Genomic DNA, 19,639 nt, shown 5'->3' with positions numbered 1-19,639 from the left:
ATTTAAATGAGTTTTATTACTTATTATGCTATAAATAAAAAGCTGAAGAGCAAATTTATTTTTAACAAGAGTGATTTAAGCAATCACATACAAATTTTGCGAAAGGCTTCACGCTTTTCTTGTGAGTTCATTATAAATTTATGTGTTTCGGACACAATGTTTTTCCAACACTTCTGCAATACATTAAGACGAAGTCTATTGTGCTAACCCTGCAAAACAGTCTTGCCCTATTTGATGCTGATACCCTCCTTGACAAAGAGATTATCTTATAGGCACGGTTAGATCCTCAGTTATGCATTGACATAATCAAAGGCTTCCTTGGAAAGTCTAAAGTTTTGTATGAAACTATAATCCCAAATGCAAAAACAGTTTATAATGCGCATAACAAATAACCAAATTGGCGATAATTCTATAATATTGGATTTATTTCTAAAAGATCTTCTCGTCATCCTTTCCTCAATAATTTCCAACACATTTTATTTTAGTTTTACATTTAGCACAGACTGGTACAACTTTCGAATATTTATTTCGCTTGGTATTTTCAATTCGTGACAAATTGCGAGAAAAAGAAACGAATTGTCATTCGATGTTTCGCTGCTATTGATTCGGCTATAATCGCGTAAGCTCACGACAATTATATGCATATACATTTCTTCTTCTTGACTGGCGTAGACACATTGGTTGTACCAAGCGAAGCCAGCTCCCTCTCCACCTGGTCCTTCCATCGGAGTGGAGGTCTCCCTCTTCCTCGGCTTCCACCAGCGGGTACTGCATCAAATACTTTCAGAGCTGGAGCACTTTCATCCATTCGAACAACATGACCTAGCCAGCGTAGCCGCTGTTTTTATATTCGCTGGACTATGTCTATGTCGTCGAATAACACATACAGCTCATCGTTCCATCGTCTGCGGTATTCGCCGTTGCCAATGTTTAAGGGACCATAAATCTTCCGCAAAACCTTTCTCTCGAAAACTCCTAGTGCCGTCTCATCGGATGTTGACATCGTCCACGCTTCTGCACCGTAAAGTAGGACGGGAATGATGAGGGACTTGTAGAGTTTGGTTTTTTTTTCGTCGAGAATGGACTTTACTTTTCAATTGACTACTTAGTCCATAGTAGCACCTGTTGGCAAGAGTGATTCTGCGTTGGATTTCCAGGCTGACATTGTTATTGCTGTTAATGCTGGTTCCCAGATAGACGAAATTATCTACAACTTCAAAGTTATGACTGTCAACAGTGACGTGGGAGCCAAGACGCGTATGCGCTGACTGTTTGTTTGATGACAGGAGATATTTCGTCTTGTCCTCGTTCACCACCAGACCCATACGCTTCGCTTCCTTATCCAGTCTGGAAAAAGCAGAACTAACGGCGCGGGTGTTGTTTCCAATGATATCAATATCATCGGCGTACGCCAGTAGCTGTACACTCTTGTAGAAGATTGTACCTTCTCTATTTAGCTCTGCAGTTCTTATAATTTTCTACATACATTTACAATGGTCAAATGTGCTAACTGAAATACCAACAAGGTTCGAAAGCAGAACCTTAAAGTCCTGGCATGACTGTGCATCATTTTTTTGTAACGATTAAAAATATTCCAAATTAATTTTAGTTGGAAGGTTAGATCAGTGTAGAGCCCAAGTCTTTATAAAAAAAGGTATTAGATTGTAAAAAAAAGTATTATATATTGACTTAATGATACAAAATGACGAAAAGTTGATTAATTTTACGAATTCCCATTTTGCAAAAAGGCCTCCAGCTATATGAAACAAAATAAAGACAAACTAGTAAAGTAAGTTTTTAGCTTTACATCAAGTTTTCCTAAAATAACATTTGGTGTATGATCTCAGTTAGAGGGTCCAATTCGCACGCCGATTTCAATTTTTTGAAAACACTAAATTTACGTTTTGAATGATGATTATTTATCATAATTTTTGTTTTAAAATATTTTTACTCACATTTTTTAAATCCGCATCTTAAAGATGTATCAAAGCATAAATTTGTTTGGAATTATTTTATTTGTTATTATAATATTTGTGCATTTTGATTATGACGGGTATCCGTATGGATTTCCGTAAATATTATAATTTTAAAAAATATAATTACACCAAATCGCGTTGATTACGAATGCATAATTTTATAAGGTATATCATGAAATAGACACACATTTATACAAATCTTTCCAGTATCGTTATTTTTACTTTTATCTATTTTTATAGGTATGTATATGAATGCAATCTGTTTCTTTCATTCGCATTGTTAGTATTTTTCAGAAGTGTTCCTTTGATAAAGTAGCTTCTTCAGATCATTTTATAAGAACAACATCTACAATAATAATACACCCAAATTTCGAAAATATATATATATAAGCATACATACACATGGCATAGATATCACTACACAACTCGTTAAACATACATACAAGACATTTAAAACATTTATAGCTTAAATATAATTTAACACATAATATAAATTATTATTTTAGACGCATATTCGAATATTCTTAATTAAACATCACTTCACACAACAAAGCCATTAAAACACAGTTTCTTTATATTCTTCCACTTAATAACATCTAAAATTAATTTTAAGTTTTTATCCTGGAATATATGAGTATTTAAACCATAACAAAAGCATCTTTTCCGCAAAACAAATAGGGAAACTGGTCAATCATCGTCTGCACAATATCTTCTAAATATGGCCGCAATTGCTCAAAATGGCTCATATCCGTAAAGTCAATAGGAATTAGTGTTGGCCACCAGCAAATTGCCAAATTTTTGCTATCCATACTATTTAGTTTTGAATTCTCTGATACACTGCAATAATACAGTAATTGCTCAATGTTAATACTTTCAGCGTCCAGCTAAATTAGACATTTCTATACTTACTGAACGAAGTGCTCAAATATGTACTTCAGGATCATAAAATTCATGGGCGGTAATTTCTGTAATAAAGTCTTCAATAATATCAAACGGCAACTCCGATCTGTTTTTACTTCCACATTAATTTTAGATGAACCAATGCCTCGTGAACCTTTGGAGTGAGGATAAAACAAAAATACGTTAAACTCCACAACGAAATAAATGCTGATCTACACATTTACCTGCAATATCTTCAAGTTCCTTAATAATATCTTTGCTAAATAAAGGATGCCAACGCTTCGAAAAGAAATCTTTCAACGCGGTTGCTACAGCATTTACTGGAATATCAAGCACATCAATTACAGTCTGCGGATCTGAAGGACATGAAAGAATGAAGATTGATAATAATCCGATTATTTAAAATTATTATTAATTTACTTTTACTTTAATAATTAATGTTTTCATTTAAAATGCAAATAAATCTTTAATATTCCAACTAACTAACTAAATCTTTCAACTAAAATATGTATTAGTAAATATTAACATATATGCATAATATGAACTACAGTCGTGTCTGAATATAATGAACTAATAATTGAAAGGCATGTTCATTATATCAAGGTCGATATTTCACTTCTGTTATTTGCTTAAAACTTACATTTTTCTGTGCGAGTAATTTCACATGGATATGGAATGCCATGTTTATTAAATAAAATTCGCAGAAAATAAGTGGACACAGTGGTAAAAAAAAGAGATGTATACATGTATTTCAATTTTTTAACTATTTGAAAGAAATCGTGAATAGATGTTCTCAAAACTGACCGGTTCGATTTGCATTCCATTTTTCAATATCTATTTCAGTGTATGTTTCCTGACAGACCATTGTACGCCCATTTATTAATGGCTTGACTTATATTCACCAGCTGCATTTGTGCAAGAAAAAAAGTTATTCTAGTTGTTGTTCTTTCATTCTCTAGGAGTTGTTCTTTCATTATGGTTTACATACACTCTATCAAGAAACATTTTTCAAAACAAACCGGTCTCATCTACGTTATAAATTTGGTCCTTGCGAATCTTGAGCTAATAAATAATTTTTTCCCTGTGACAAAGTATATAACGACCATTTTTGTTTATTCCCGAAATTGTTGATTTTGCAACATCATATGTTTGTGGCAAAGAGGAAACACTAACACTTTCCGATTTCTTCAACAATTTTAAGTTTTATTTTTTTTAAAGAAAGGAATTTTCTCTAATTCATTAAGCACTATCAATGTATTACCACTCAACATTCAATGAAAAGATTTCGCCCACAAACAGTTTTCACTCGACAGGAGACAAAACAAATACTAGCACCGATTTTGCAGCAGCAATAAGCAGTAAAGTAATTTAACTTTAAATTTAAATAATTCCCATTCCTTTTTGTATTTTTCTTTGCTGTCTAATGAAGGTTGCTTTCACATTTTTGTTCACTATTGCAATACGATAGAAAAGTTCACTATTTAAAATGCTCAATGCAAAAATTTAGCTGTTCTTTATATCGAGGTGTTCTATATTTAGAGTGTTCACTATACCCAGAAACGACTGTATAACATTTGAAATAATAATATTTAATTGCAATGATTACCAATAAGTAAATATTTTTTTAATCGACTCTGATGATAAATGCATCTCTCTGGTTTTGACATTTTACACATTGTCCTATTTATAATCCTAATTAAATGATGTTTTATTATTTTTGTTAAAACTAAAAATGTGATTTTTTGCGGAATTTTATACACCTTAAGTTTCTATGAATTAAAATTTGTTATAGTAGTTCCTTATATTTCTAACCATAATTTGGGGTTATGCGAAGAGCCTTTATAATGAGGAAAAGTGTCTGCTTTGCAAGACTAGTCTTCAAGTAGCTTCTGCGTTTTAATAGTTACTTTTAATTTTATATTAACTGTATTCGATTGGTCACTTCTCTGTTCGCTATCTATCTATCTAAAGTTATACAGTCGAGTTCGTACAAAAGAGTATGTGGAAACCTCATTAAAAATTCGATCGCCGCTTGCTTGGACATTTTAGCGTAGGGTTGCACCAAAAGTGCTGCCTGTTCGCTTGAATCCCTGGATATAGTGTTGTATTAGCTTCTCTATATACAGTTTAGTGTGTCTTTGCTACAACTTCACTTGTTGCTGTAGAGCTCACAGTAGCCGTTTCTACGTTACACCTGGATTGACTCGGATTTTCGGATCCGACCAAGGGCTGTTATTTCGACGACCCAAACCTGTCTGGATCTGTAAGTTCTAGTCTAAGACTGTCATCAATTGAGCAACACCTTGCAGCAGGATTGCTCTCTATCCTTTTGATCCGCGCTTACGTTGAGTCAAACCCGGGTCCAAGAGAATATTCCTGCTGCGTATGTGCCAAAAGGCTCCATCCAAATTCTACCTCGGTTAGGTGTAACACATGTAATGGAAGGATCCATCTTAAGAGCTGCTCTGGTCTTAAGATCCACAGGGAGTGGACCACAAGTTATGTAGCCCCATGCTGCCAACGCACAACCTCGACAACCGCCTCTACGGCAGTGCAATTAGCACCCAGTTTACGCACTGCGTCGCCACCCATTGCGAGTGGCCAAGATAGGACTTTAATGGTCCTCCGAAGCTCCAGGCAGCATGACCCCCAGTTTTATCAGACCCATCCCCAACCTTTATCCCACTCCAATCCTCGTGCGAGGACCACAACGCAACTCCTGGTCCCTCGAACCGTCTGTCCGTGTGTCAGACCGTAATACGTCGGGATGTCACATCAGTTTAGTGCAATTATTGCACTGACTGGTTTCACGTCTTACCGACGTGTTCCGGCCTGCGCACCACCCGTGAGTGGAGTGAGCCATTCGTTGCCCCATGCAGCAGGAGTCTGCTCCCGCAACAATCTCAAACGGAGTCACCAAACAACACCCCTAAGCGACAATTTCCTCTGCGGGTTTTGCAGCAGCAACAACCAACAGCTGTACATCACTCCCTCATACCCAGGATCACCACTGGCCTAACGAGACAAACGACGCTCCTACAATTTAGCTGCAACGGACTCCAGAGTAAGATCGAGGAGATAGTTGAGCTAATGAGTCGGAAAGGCGTATTGATAGCTACGGTGCAAGAAACCAAGCTAAACGGCCGCTCAGATCTTCTGAGCTGTGCCGGTTTCAACGTTATGCGTAAGGATCGCGAGCGAGACAATGGTGGGGTTTTGGCGTTCATCTTGCACAACACAGTGCAGTATCGTTTAATCGATGGAGACATCAACCGCAGGTATACTACCCTAGAATGTCAGAGCATAGCTATCCGGTCAGGCGATGTCGAGTTCGAAATATTTAATATATACATCGCCCCAGTTACATGTTCTCCAACAGGATATCATCCGAAAATCGATGCGCTGCTTCGTGGTGAAAACCGATTGGTACACCGGCGACTTTAACGCGCATCACGATCTTTGTCTTGGCTGTCAAATGATCGCCGAGGGATGGAGCTGGCAGAACAGATTGACGATTCGACATTCTGCATAATGAATGACGAAGCCCCCACCAGAATTATGGGCACCTGAAAACCATCTCGATCGAAAAACCTCCTGACTTTATTTCGGTGGACAACCGTACCTTCGTTAACTTCAAAAAAGCTAACTGGGTCAGTTTCACAGAATTTACCGAGAGCACCTTCAACACACTGCCCATTCCTACGGACGTATACTTTGGCGAACGTCAATTTCGCAAGGCAATCGCATAACATACGCGATTCGTGGAAGACCGGAAGAGTGGTCCCACTATAGAAACCAGGGAAACTAGTCAACCAAGGGGAGTCTTATCGTCGGATAACTCTCCTTTCCCCAGTAGTGAAGATACTTGAAGCCTTGTTTCTCCCGACCTTCACTCACCACCTGAGCCTAGCGCAACACCAACATGGAATCCGTAAAGTAAACAGTACCACCACAGCACTTAGCGCATAAACGCCTGGATAACTAATGGTCTAAATCTTTTGACACAGTCAATCACACAACGCTACTAGAAGATATCGAACAATCTCCGCTACCTCCAGGGCTGAAGAGGAGGACCATTAATTACCTGAGCTGTCGTCAGTCATGCGTAACGTTTCGAGGGCAAACATCCAAGCTAAGAAGAATTAAACAAGGGGTACCTCAGGTTGGTGTTCTATTCCCCTTATTATTTAACTTCTATATTTCGAAACTCCCTCAACCACCAGAAGGAGTCTCAGTTACCTCTTACGCTGATGATTGTACGATATTGATGTCGGGCAACGGAATCGATGACATGTGTTCGAAAGTAAACGGCTACCTCCTCGACCTTTCTCGCTTCTTCACTGCTAGGGGCCTAACACTCTCCCCTACCAAATCCATAGCGACCCTATTCACTAACTGGACGAAGGAGTACAGTTTAGACCTGTACATTTCAGTCGATGGCATTAGAATTCCGACGGACATCAATCCCAAAATTTTAGGTGTCACATTGGATAGCCTGTACTCCTTCACTCAACACACGACCGCGATTGTAACCAAGGTACAGAGCCGCAACAAAATCCTCAAGTCGCTAGCCGGCAGCACCTTGGGTAAAGACAAAGAAACGTTTTTGGCAACTTACCAGGCAATCAGCCGGCCGGTCCTTAACTACGCAGCCCCAATATGGTCGCCTGGATGCAGTAGGACGCAGATGGGGAAGCTTCAGACTTGCCAAAATACCGCTCTCCAAACAGCCACAGATTGCCTCTTGATGTCTCCGGTCGAGCACCTTCACAATGAGGCCCGCATGCTTCCTCTTAAGGGGCATAGCAAAATGCTTTCCAAGCAGTTTCTGTAAGGATGCTTTCGAAGAAATCACCCCTGCAATTACCTGCTGGAAGCCGAGCCGCCTCCCAGAGCCATCAAGAGTACCTTCCTGAAATACGTTGACGACTTAAAAGACTATACCGACAGGACTTCGGACGCGACTAACTATAAACAAGCACTGAACGCCATTCATTGACTCCCTACCCGTGAATGGCGTACTTGGAGAATCAACACCCACCGTTGCAGACACCGAATTCGAGTTGCCTCGCGAAACTAGAGTGATCCAACTTCGTTCTGGATATTGTAGCAGACTAAACTCCTAATTAAATCTAAGCGTTTGGAGTGGGACAATGAATCTGAAAGTTTCAATATACATATACAGATTATAAAATCACTTTCTGGAAAGGCAGGTTGACTCAATCGCTACTCCATATCTCTACTATAAAAATTGGAACTTCATTAAGGTATTTAATAGTATTAGCAAATTAGTTTCAACTTCACTGAGTACAAAATCTAGATCTGAAAGTAACTCTTAATATTGAATTGAGTTTAGATATTTGGAATTCAAATATGTAACAACAAAATATAAATTAGTTATACACAAAATGTCTTGTTTTGTCCATTTTCACATACCATCTTCGAATTTTTGGAAAAGTAAGTCAACATGAGCCCGACTACCTGGCACTCTATAGATTCCTTCAGAGTCCAGACCTTCTTTCTCAATAAATTCTACACATCTTATAAGAAATGTAGGAATTTCATCTTTGTCTGAGATTAGTAATTTGCCAAATTGAGATTCAGTATTGTCTGTTAAGCCTTTGGAAGCTTGCTTCAACTTTCGCTTGTGTTTCTTTTCTTGTTCTTTCTCCTTTTCTTGCAGTTTACGAAGTCTGGCATTGTCTTCCTTCAACCGACGTTTTTCTGTCTTTTCGAACTCCTTAAGAGATTTCGGATTTAAATTAAATTCTGTCAAATTGTCTGTTCCAAACAAATTGATACTTTCAGGAACCATGGAATACTATAAAACCGAATTTAATTAGTAATAAATTCAATTAAAAATTATTATAACCTTACATCTGGTGATTTATCGTTCTTTACAAGCTCGTTCGTGCAATGTTCGACCGTTTTTTCTAAATTAAAATAAAAATTTGCATTTGCATTTACATTTGAATAAGTATGAAAGATTTATCTTACTAGCGTCTGACGCAGCTCGATGATAATGTTGAGGAATCTCTGGTGGGCTTACATAGGAGCCGAAGAGTGGAACTCTCGGCGTTTGTACGGGTATGGCAACTTTCTTTTTCTTGGTTTTCTTATTGGTCGGAGGTTTCTTATTTAACTTGTAGTATGAGCTATTCTGCTGACGTACCTTACGTTCGGTTGAACTTGCACAACTATCCGACTCAGTACAGTCTTAAGTAAGAAATATTATTTACACTATCATAAGCACTTTAGAGCCATGGACATACCTTCGTTTTCATAAATTTGCTCGTATTCAGCTAACTCCTCTGAATCGTCTTCGTCACAATCAGGTTGAGTATGATTAAAATGCGTATAACGTTTTGAACATTTATCAGCATCAGAAGTTGGCAAAAAAGACTCACCTCCGAAGTTCATTTTGGCGACTGCTTCACTCACGAGTTGAAAGTTTTTCATATTTAATTTACCGGGTTGCTACAATAGAAATATATAGATTCAGCAGAATTATTATAGCGTTTTTGTTGAAGAATAAAAACACTACATACCTTCAATGTTTGACTGGGGCCTTTTGGACGAATTTTATTTAAATTGGAATCAATGTGACGACGACCAGTTGTATAAGCGTGGGTGGAACCACTAAAGTTGTTCCAAATGGAATTTTTGTTTAAATTTCTACGTGGTTCATTTTTATCCTCCAGCCACTCTGTAAATAAAAAGGTAATTTTATTAGCACACAAAAATTAAAAATATAAGCAAGGGTGTGAGTTTTAAAACCATGACAAATAACATTATTAAAACATAATCTAAAATTAACATGGAAACTAAGCAATATAACTTAGTAAATAAAAGGACAAAAATTATAAGGGAAATATACGAAATGAACTCAATAAATATCGACATTATTTGCATATAAATTGTACATTTCCATATTTTATTATTGCTATTTGGAAATCATATTTCTTAACACTGAAAAAACTGTAATAATTATTGTTGCAAATACCCCAATTATTTTAAAAGATAATTTATGTTTGATAATTTATAAGTTTGATCCTCTTCAATTCTTTATATTCATATATAAAAAATATTGGAAATCATGTGTAAGTATAAATGATTTGATATGCAGTGTGTTTATATATTTTTTTTCTAAATATGTGGAAAATATTTATATACATAGAATTTATGATTTTTTGATAATTTTAAGACCGTTTATATAAAATATTGAAGTCAACCGAAATATCCAATAGCATAGAATTGAAAATATTGTACCATTTCTTAGATATAAGTATGCTTAAATTGTAAATTTTAAAAGGTATTCTAAGTTGTTTTTTTTTTTTGCTCTACTACACACAAAATTTTCTGACTAGTTTTGGAGAATGCCACATTAACACAATAATGACATGAATTTCATGAAAATGCTATTTCGACAAAAGTCTCTATACTATAACAGCCTTTCTGTACACTTGACAAAATAACAAAAAAAATTAAAATATTATTAATTATTATTAAATTTCAGAATAAATCCTTGGCTAGATGTGAAGTTTCTGAGAGTGCGCAAATATTCCATGCTCCGAATGTGGCCCTATTTTTCATGCAAAAGGTCGTTATTTGGATGAGTGTTTGTTTTAACCGATCCTTCTTCATTGTGGCTTCGTTGATAAGTTTGGTTTACGATTGACCGGTTATCAGCCTATCTATCCGATTCTAATGTCGAGATATCGACTGAAGCCTCCCAGAACTGATGCAAAGTATTTGGTTTGGTTTTACAACCCCATTTACTCTATATAGATGATAAGGTTATACCGCCTTTACTCGGTCGCCAGAGCCTCGTTTTCTCCCTAACCAAACAGAGAGTGCCGCGCGTAAATGAGGTTGATTGATAATCGGATGGCAGAGGCTATTCGCTTTTCCATCCCAGATCCCCCTAGTATTTTAATCCCCCGCAAATTCATAGAATACTACATAATATAATACATCTACATAATATGTAGATATATATATTATGTCCTTTATAATATAGTTAAAAATATTTGGAATGCAATTTGGATTTAGTTGGTTGTTATGTTTAGCTTCAGAAAAGTTCCTTGGCGACTACGAAGTCTAAACTTTGTTCATTATTGGCAAAAATGTACTAAGCTGTAATCGCGTGCAATACAGTCAAGAGCATTTTACTTTTTAACAATTTATCAAGAAAAAAACTAGTTTATTTTAGTCACAGAATACGAAATGCTTGATAAATTTCATATTTTCACAAATTAGAAATTTGTTGAATTTGTAAAGTGCACAGAATAGGGCTGTAAATATGATTTAAGTTCAAAAATTTTAAAGTAATAATGCTCGATTGCCCTCCACGAAGTCGAACTTAAGGGGCTAAATATTTGTACTGGTTTCTCATATGTAAATTCTATTTTATCTATTATAAGAGTATGTATTTTGTGGTATGGTATTGAATATGAAGAAAAACTATTTTAGGAGCAAAAATAAAACGGAGAAATCAAAAAAAGTTAAATAATGGCATATGAGAAACGTTGAAAACTATATGAAATTGGCAAATTATAACAATCATTTTAATAATGTACAATAAAACAAGCTAAAATCAACCTGCTTCATGTGTGGCCAATGAATCCTTTGATCCACTTACATCAGCTGCTTAATGAAGGCATGAAAAAATAATTAAGAGCATTAAATTTGCACATCTTTCAAATAAATAAAATAGATTACATGTTATTTCTTCCAAACTAGACTCGGAAGCCGATACGAATTGACTCTTATATGTACACGTTATGAGTTGATGATCAGGTGGAGCTGGCTCTGGAGGAGTTGTTGGAGGTGGGAAAATCTGAAACCCTTAATAGCAATTCAATAGTTTACTAATTTTTCTAAATTACTCATTTTCATTGATTATAAACAGTATGTACTAACTTATTAATAAAATTAAACAAAATAACCAAAATATGTAACTTAAATTAACTAATAAAGAGAATTCGAGTACGCACATACATATGTATGCTTTTTAATTTGCAGAAGTAAAATGAACCTCAAATCACAAGACCACTAATTAGTATGCTTCATTAAAAAATTATTTTTCCATATAAACGAAGTGCAAAAACATTGTGGAAGAACACGAAGTAGAAATACAATTTTTAATACCAGAATAAAGTTGGATATTTTTGGCGGTTTAGAACATATTTTCTTATGAAATGAAGAAATCTGTTAATGGCAAAATATCTATTGATTGGAAAGTTTTTAAGTTAACACCAAAACATAACAGCTTACTTTTAATTTAATGGAGAACACTGTCCTCTTATCATAATGCGTTAAATTCCTGAAAGATATATGGACCGATCATAGGTGCACAACTCAAGTGAGTCTATATTAAACCTGGCAACTTAAACTTCGAAAATACCATTAATTTCTTTGTTGAATTTTTTCGATACATTTCACGCATATAATCATTCTTACGAAATACTATTAAATCTTAGAAATAAAAAAATTAAATGATAAAAGATATATTTAATACTATTCATAATAGTCAATGTTAAATAAAACTAAATGTAAATTAATACATATGTATTATAAATATTATAGATTATTTGCCATCAACTTAAGAGTTCGATGTGGTAAAAGTGATTTGTGGTAAATTTTTTCTTATGTATTATATATTAAACAAATATATAGTCTCAACATCACTTACTTTGGTGATGGTGTTTCGGCTTTTCGTTGTCGTCGTAAATTTCATCTAAAGATATGTCCCTTTCCTCTGTATTTATAAAAAGAATTATGCATATCAATTATAATAAAATAAATTAACTCTCAAATATATTATATTTACATATTTAATAAAATAGAGTGTTCACTTTTATGTGTACATTTATCATGTTGATAGTTCTATGTAGGAGTATATTGCGCTTACTTACGCTCCAATTAATTATATTATAAATTGCACCAGAGATTTAATAATAATTTGAAATTCCATATATCTTTCGGAAAATACTTAATTTAAAAAAATTACAAAGATTCAGTAAAGCTATTTATTGACGCATAACATATTATCTGGTTATACCACTGCTATCTGATATGTACTAATAACACATAAGCTTTGAAGCTTTTGAAGCTATGATGTAACTTTTATGATGTAACTCGAAGAATTTTTAGATAGATTTTTTCCTGGCGGAAACACATACTTCAATGAATGATAACCATCATTAATGGGTAAAGACTATAGATAAAGTAATAAACTTAAACTCAATATGAATACGCTCTATAGTTTTTAAACGAATTTACCTTATTAACATTACATTTAGAAATAAGGTAGTGAAATTATACAAAATTAAAATTAAATTATTAATTTCTTGTCGATTGCTAATAATGTTAAAAACGGCAAAATTTAAAATAATCTTTAAAACAATTAATTAATAGTATAAGATGGTACTTATAATTTTTAATAGACATAAATACATTTTTAATTACATTTATAGTATGCAATTAGTTATCTGAAAAAAATACTAGCAAGTAAAGAAAAATGCTATTAATATAAGCCTACTTTACAATTTGTGATACCACATATATTACTTCAGTCACACTATTAGCTAACCGCTTTAAGGAAAATACAATTTTTTACCCTCTGGAAAAATTTTAATATCTCCTAAATGTTGGCTTGAAAAAGGCATTAATCGATCATAACTAAATGATTATTTAAATCAATTAAACGAAAGGTAACTAATATAAACCATATTTTCATTAAATAAAATATGTATATGAGAATTATTTCCCCACATTTATGGGAGTAAAACATTGTTAAAACAAAGAAATGGAAAACCAAGACTTACCATTTAGCGAATTCAAAGATCTTGTTGGTAGCATTTCATAGTTTTCACTTCCTGAACCATCCGTACCCAAAGTGCTGGACAACATATAGCTTTCATGTCGTGGTGGTGGGCGTGGTAGCTGATTAACGGAATTCTCCAGCGTGCCTTCTCCAGAATCCAATGTTATTGATTCTTCCACATGCAAATTTTCAACTTCGTATTTATTTTCCCACACGTTTTTCAAAAATGGAGTGTAGAAAGCAACTAAATTGAAAAAAAACAAAACACAATTTTTTAATAATGTTCTGGAAGCAATATAAGAGCTGTATACACTTACACTTAACATATTGATCGGCAGAAAATGTCATGAAATTCCCCTTACATCTATCAGCCAATGAATTTCCCTCCGTTATTAGAAATTGACAAATTTCGCTATTGAAAAAGGCATTTGCGCCTCCACTTTCAGTTACAGCGATTATTTGTAACGGAATATTCGAGTTTTGTACAGCTAAAACACTGGAAATGCATGCATGTACATATATTAAATTGCAATTCAAGTATCGTTTAAATGTTTCACGATTAATATTAATATTTAAATATTAATTTACTAAAATAAGAACTTTCTTTCACATATATATTATATCTATATGTTAGAATCTAATAGACTTCTGTATAATTTATGTTAATTATTATACAAATATTTTCACACATATGGTAATTAATTTGAAATACCGAAAGAATTACCTTAAATTTGCAAATGACGATCTACGTTTGCCAGAATAAAAATAAATATATCCATGAATTAACTCTTCACGATATTGATTTATTCCGTGATAAGATGAAATGATAAATTCAATACGCTTTTTTGAATCTCCTATGAATACGTCAATCAAAATGGAATGTTCAGACGATTTGCAGTTTGTCGATTCAGCTATTAGTGGGCTTATAATATTCTCTATATCATATTGATCCCCACAAAACATACAAACAAGTATTCTCAGATCAATATGGTTTGAAGAATATGAATCAAAATTTTTCATCTCCGAAAGTCTTAGAGACAGAATAACAATATTAAGAATATCGTAAACATATTTTTGTTGATTTTGTTGATGATCAATAAAATCGCAGTGTAGCATTTCAGATAATCGCAATCCTTCATTACGCAGGTACTCAACTTCGTTTTCTTTCAGATCCTGAGGTTGATACACCAAAACAATAGGCAAGTTCTCAAATTTGTCCTCTAATTCCAAATTACATAGTAAAGTGCGCTCTAAGTTATCCTTTAGCGTTTCAAACGACTGTTGATTTGAGTATACACAAATTAAACCTAAAATCACACACAAATTAAACCACATAACATATATAACTTTGTTTATGCAAACTTACCACTCGAATGCACATCAATTGACTTAAATGCTTCCATATCTCCATTGGCAATGCGATAATTGAGGTAATAGGTTTGGTTCTCATAAACATATTCCCCCTTTGATCCTGTGCACATGCGTATATCATTGAGCAAATCGCTTGCAAGATGTTCGGATCCGACTATTAATAGATTTAAAGTTCTGTCAGAGCCCGAAGATTTCCAAGTGCTTGAATTCTTCTGGTTCGACGACTTATCCACTAAGCACTCATCTACTAAACTATCAACACAGTTATGGAAGAAAGGACAGTGCTCGCGTATGGGACAGTGAATAAATCCCAAATGTTGAAAGAGAATAACCCGTCGCTCCTGATCAAGTCGATCTAATATTTTATACCTAGAAAATATGTATATTGAGTTGTAATTATCAAATACAATTTATTAAAAATCAATATAATAAAGAGTTACTAATGGCACATATAGCTCTAAGCTAGTAGTTTTATATGATTAATATACAGAAATGCATATAACATAATATATATGAGTTATTTCACAATAAATAATTATCTTTTTGATTATCGTTTCAAAAAAATACTGCCAATAACCAATATATTATCGATAATTATGATAATTATTACCGTCTTTAACATCTACATGTATACTATTGTTAATTATAATAAGAAGACTTTACCTGGAATCGTCCTGTATAAGATCTGTAATTGCGCGAACATCTTCTTGAGTAATAATATCAACATTTTTAAACTGTTGGAAGAATTGTGCGTTTTCTAGCAATAATTCTATAAAGTTTTGCTTGCTCTTCTCAATAATTTCGTCTTGATGAATGTCATAAATTTGTTGGCAATCATGTTCTGATAAAGCTTCAAAACATTCTCGACCCATGAAAAGCACGCGCACCTCTGATAACTGTTTGCCAGGAGTCACAAAGCCCGATTCCTCCAATAATAGTTTAAATTGATGTTTCCATCTGGCACAACAAACGAAACGCAAAATTTCAAAATTAAATTTTTTAGTACAAAATCTTTATAACAATATCTGTAAAAAATTAGAACTGTAACAAAGTTAATTACAGTTGTTATTGCAAATGACGACATGTAAGATCTTTCAATAGAAACAACACATTAAAATTTAATAATATTTTAAATTACCAGCTTTAGTGGTCTTACCCAATCTTCTTCTTATCCTGCTGCACAGCATTAACATAATTTCTAAATATTGTTTCAGCTTCTGGAGTATCTAACACGTCGAATGGAATACGAACTTCATCTTCGGCTTCCTCCATATCAACTAATTCAGTCCATGAAGCTTGAGGGCATTCGAAAAAATGCCGGTCAAAGTCCGGATGGCTTCTCAATATGCCTTTGGCATTTGCCCATATGTTTTCATCAACCGTGCCCAAAGTACTTATGTCGGGTAGAAGGTATTCCAACGCATTAGCAAACTTATCAATATACTGATTAAGTTTCTTATTTAAATGATCATCACGTAGCTTCTTCATATGACGCCTAAAGAGCTTTTGACCAGCTTCAACACCAAAAATATTTAAGAACTCTGTCCATTCTCTATACTGTGCTAATATTTTGGAACCCTGTGACCAAAGCACATGATAATCAATTATTTGGTTACGAATTAGTCTTGTAACAGCTTCAGAACGTGTGTCCAATAGTTCTTTACGTGATTTCGCAGCCTCATAGTATGAAGTAATTTTCACACGACTCTTTACTTTATCTATAGTTTGAGCAAGAAGTATAAATGCTAAATCTATATTTATAGACTCATGCGAGGATGTTTCGACCAACTGCACCAATCCCTTATATTCCTTACGTTGTGAAATTTTTTCGGCCTCCCTTATGTAAATTTCATTCGAATCGTCGTTTTTGGTTGTAACGAGTACAACTGGTTTTTTGTTTTTCAATATATTTGTAATTACATTGTGAACAAAGTCAACTTGTTTTTCAACCGGTCGATTTGGCACTGGACTAACATCAAATACCACGATGAAACCATCTATACTCAGTCGGCCTTCGGGCATTACTTTTTGTTCGTACTCCTTCTCGATTCCCAATTGGTTTTTACATATATACATAAGCTTTTCCGCTGAAAAGACCTTAGTGGCAATACAACGCTTATAATATGGCTCCATTTTTCCAACTTTAAACGGTTGAAATGTGGAATCATCCATGAATTCCGTCTGTTCAATTATTTGGAAATTATAATCCACTCCGTCTTCCGTGGTTTTTCGTACATCTCCCCAATATAAGAAGTGGTCATTGTTAACAATTCGTCCACTGAAGTCACTCTACAAATTAATATTCTTTAAATCTTGTTTTATATCTTCTTTTTTGATCAAACTACCTGACTCAACACTGATATGTGATCAATAAAGTAATCATCGGCCATCGGACGAATGAATCTGTTGCACAGACATGATTTTCCAACACCAACTTGACCCCTATCCTTTTCAGTTCCCGAAAGACCTATTACAGATACATTAATCTGCTTCATGATTTACCTGTTTAAGAATTAGATAATAAATAAAATTCCAAAATTATTGATTAAACACAAAATAATGTCTCTTATATATTTCCACAATAATTTTATATATTAAATTTGATATATGAACAAAATTGAGATTTCTTCTTAAAATTATTTGGACAATCGGGCTACTTAACTTGAAAATTATGCTTAAAAAGATTGTCAACTCGGCAAAATTTATTAAAAAGCTTTGGAAAATATTTTCTGATGCTTTCATAACAACAATTTTTTTGGCCAGTCCTAACTAATTCTTTTGTCAGCATGAGAAATCTTTCTCAATAATAAACAAAATACAGTTGAACCTCCATAACTAGCACTCTTGAATTGGCAATAGAAGTCAAATTTTATACAAATTAAATTAATATTATATATATATCATACTTAAATGATATTTAATGATGGATTAATAATTATGTTTCAAATTTGCATCACTTGTATTAAAACCTTCGTACGCCCTTCAAAAAATGGATAATTAATATAATTTAATAATGACAATTTAGTGTATTTCTGTTTCCTTCGTCAATTTAAGAATATACTTATACCTCGATAATAGCGAAATTAACTCTTAAAAACTTTAGTAGTATACAGGGTGAACATGATAACTCTGCTAAGACAGAACTTAATATGGTTTTGTGTTAACATTCTACAACAAAAAATTATTCATATAAATGTGTATATTGATCAAATTGGATAAAAAAATATTAAGAAGCGTAGAAAAAGCATGCAGACTTTCTTTAATTAGAATAGAATATAGGAATATCATTTTCAAACAGTATTTTAAAGTCTTTTAAAAACCTTTTAAACCTTTCTCACATACTTTATATATGAACGATAGGTGTTCTCCATATAAGAAAAACTATATATTACTGTACATCAACTAAACTTTTATCAGGGATTACGAGCAGACTCGTTAATGGTTCCTGAATATCTGATTTTTTTATATAAACTTATAACAACCTGTAAAAGTTTTCAATTTAACATTTTCTTCATTTAGAACAGAATGCGAATAAAAAAATTAGTGGATTATCAATCAATTCTATATTTTTGCTCAAAAATATCCAATATATAACATATATTAATATAAAAGTATGTATCCGCAACAGTTTGACCTAAAAATCTGCTTTCATTGAAATGAAAAAATATAGAATCGGGTTCAAACTTTTCGATAAAAGAATTCAGCATCCAACTTTGATTACATACTGACATACGAAATTCACATATGATAGCGCATCAACACTTCATATATTAATCAGAAAAAATTGTAGATGCAGAAAGCGAAATTCAATTACTTTCACTTTAGTTATTAAAATTTCTTGCAAAATACTCTTAACTCCTTGTATTTTGCAAAACATTAAATGACACATGAAGTCCATACATTCTCTAGGAAATACAAAGCTAATTGAAGATATAAATGTACAGCCGTTGTGATAAGGCTTCGTAATTAATTGGTTGAAATACAAGATAAATTATTTTTAGCATGTGTGCATAATAATTTATTTTCCAACTATTCAACAACTTTGGTAGAAAGGAAGTATGCTACAGGTAAATATATAAAGAGTACATACAAAGGAGACTTGATGTGAACCACAGGATAGCCTTTAGCTTATAATGAACAATGCATATTTTTTTACAAACCCGTTCTTGCGCACAAGTCACAGGTCTTGAACATCCAGACACCAAATTTTCTTTAGAAATTTGTATAGTAATTTGTCACTAATTTTCATTTTCTTACTCAAAGATATTTAATTGCTGTAATTTTTAACAAGTATAGACATAGATATAAGTATTTCAGCTTACACTTATTGAAATTTAAATTGCACTATTTAAGACTGCTCTCCTTGGACAGAGCCTGTATAATTACTATAATATTTAACACCGCCACTTTTACAATATATTATTTATATTAAAATAGACTTTCAGAAAGGTTTTGTAAAATTTTATTAAGCCTTCTACCGAATTAATACTCAATTGATGGCATTACAAAATTTTTCACTCTTCATCACTTTTACGCCGCCCAGTGAAAACAAATAAGTCCGAAT

The 19,639-nt window shown here is 33.5% G+C and overlaps 1 protein-coding gene across 8 annotated transcripts; it reads right to left on the bottom strand.

Moving 5' to 3' along the window:
* Positions 1 to 1,989: 1,989 nt before the first annotated feature.
* Positions 1,990 to 19,639, bottom strand: LOC105215008 (rho GTPase-activating protein 190). Of its 8 annotated transcripts, XM_011188742.3 has the most exons (20): positions 19,398 to 19,638; positions 17,421 to 17,577; positions 16,232 to 17,364; positions 15,739 to 16,032; positions 15,071 to 15,444; positions 14,429 to 15,011; positions 14,022 to 14,200; positions 13,706 to 13,948; positions 12,571 to 12,636; positions 11,598 to 11,723; positions 11,478 to 11,525; positions 9,425 to 9,582; positions 9,284 to 9,353; positions 9,149 to 9,196; positions 8,874 to 9,092; positions 8,754 to 8,809; positions 8,313 to 8,697; positions 3,101 to 3,232; positions 2,886 to 3,030; positions 1,990 to 2,813 (listed from the first exon to the last, which is right to left on the bottom strand). In XM_011188742.3, the coding sequence occupies exons 2-20, from the start codon at positions 17,568 to 17,570 to the stop codon at positions 2,615 to 2,617; spliced, it is 4,608 nt and encodes a 1,535-aa protein (XP_011187044.1). In that variant the 5' UTR covers positions 17,571 to 17,577; positions 19,398 to 19,638; the 3' UTR covers positions 1,990 to 2,614. The 8 variants fall into 8 exon arrangements, 6 of the variants coding, with proteins under 6 accessions (XP_011187044.1, XP_028897948.1, XP_011187042.1 ...); XM_011188740.3 differs by having other exon boundaries at positions 1,991 to 2,813; positions 9,149 to 9,353; XM_011188741.3 differs by having other exon boundaries at positions 1,991 to 2,813; positions 9,149 to 9,353; positions 11,478 to 11,522.

Source organism: Zeugodacus cucurbitae, chromosome 5 (genome assembly GCF_028554725.1).
Source record: "Zeugodacus cucurbitae isolate PBARC_wt_2022May chromosome 5, idZeuCucr1.2, whole genome shotgun sequence".
NCBI lineage: Eukaryota > Metazoa > Arthropoda > Insecta > Diptera > Tephritidae > Zeugodacus > Zeugodacus cucurbitae.
This window is presented reverse-complemented; position numbering and strand designations above follow the sequence as displayed.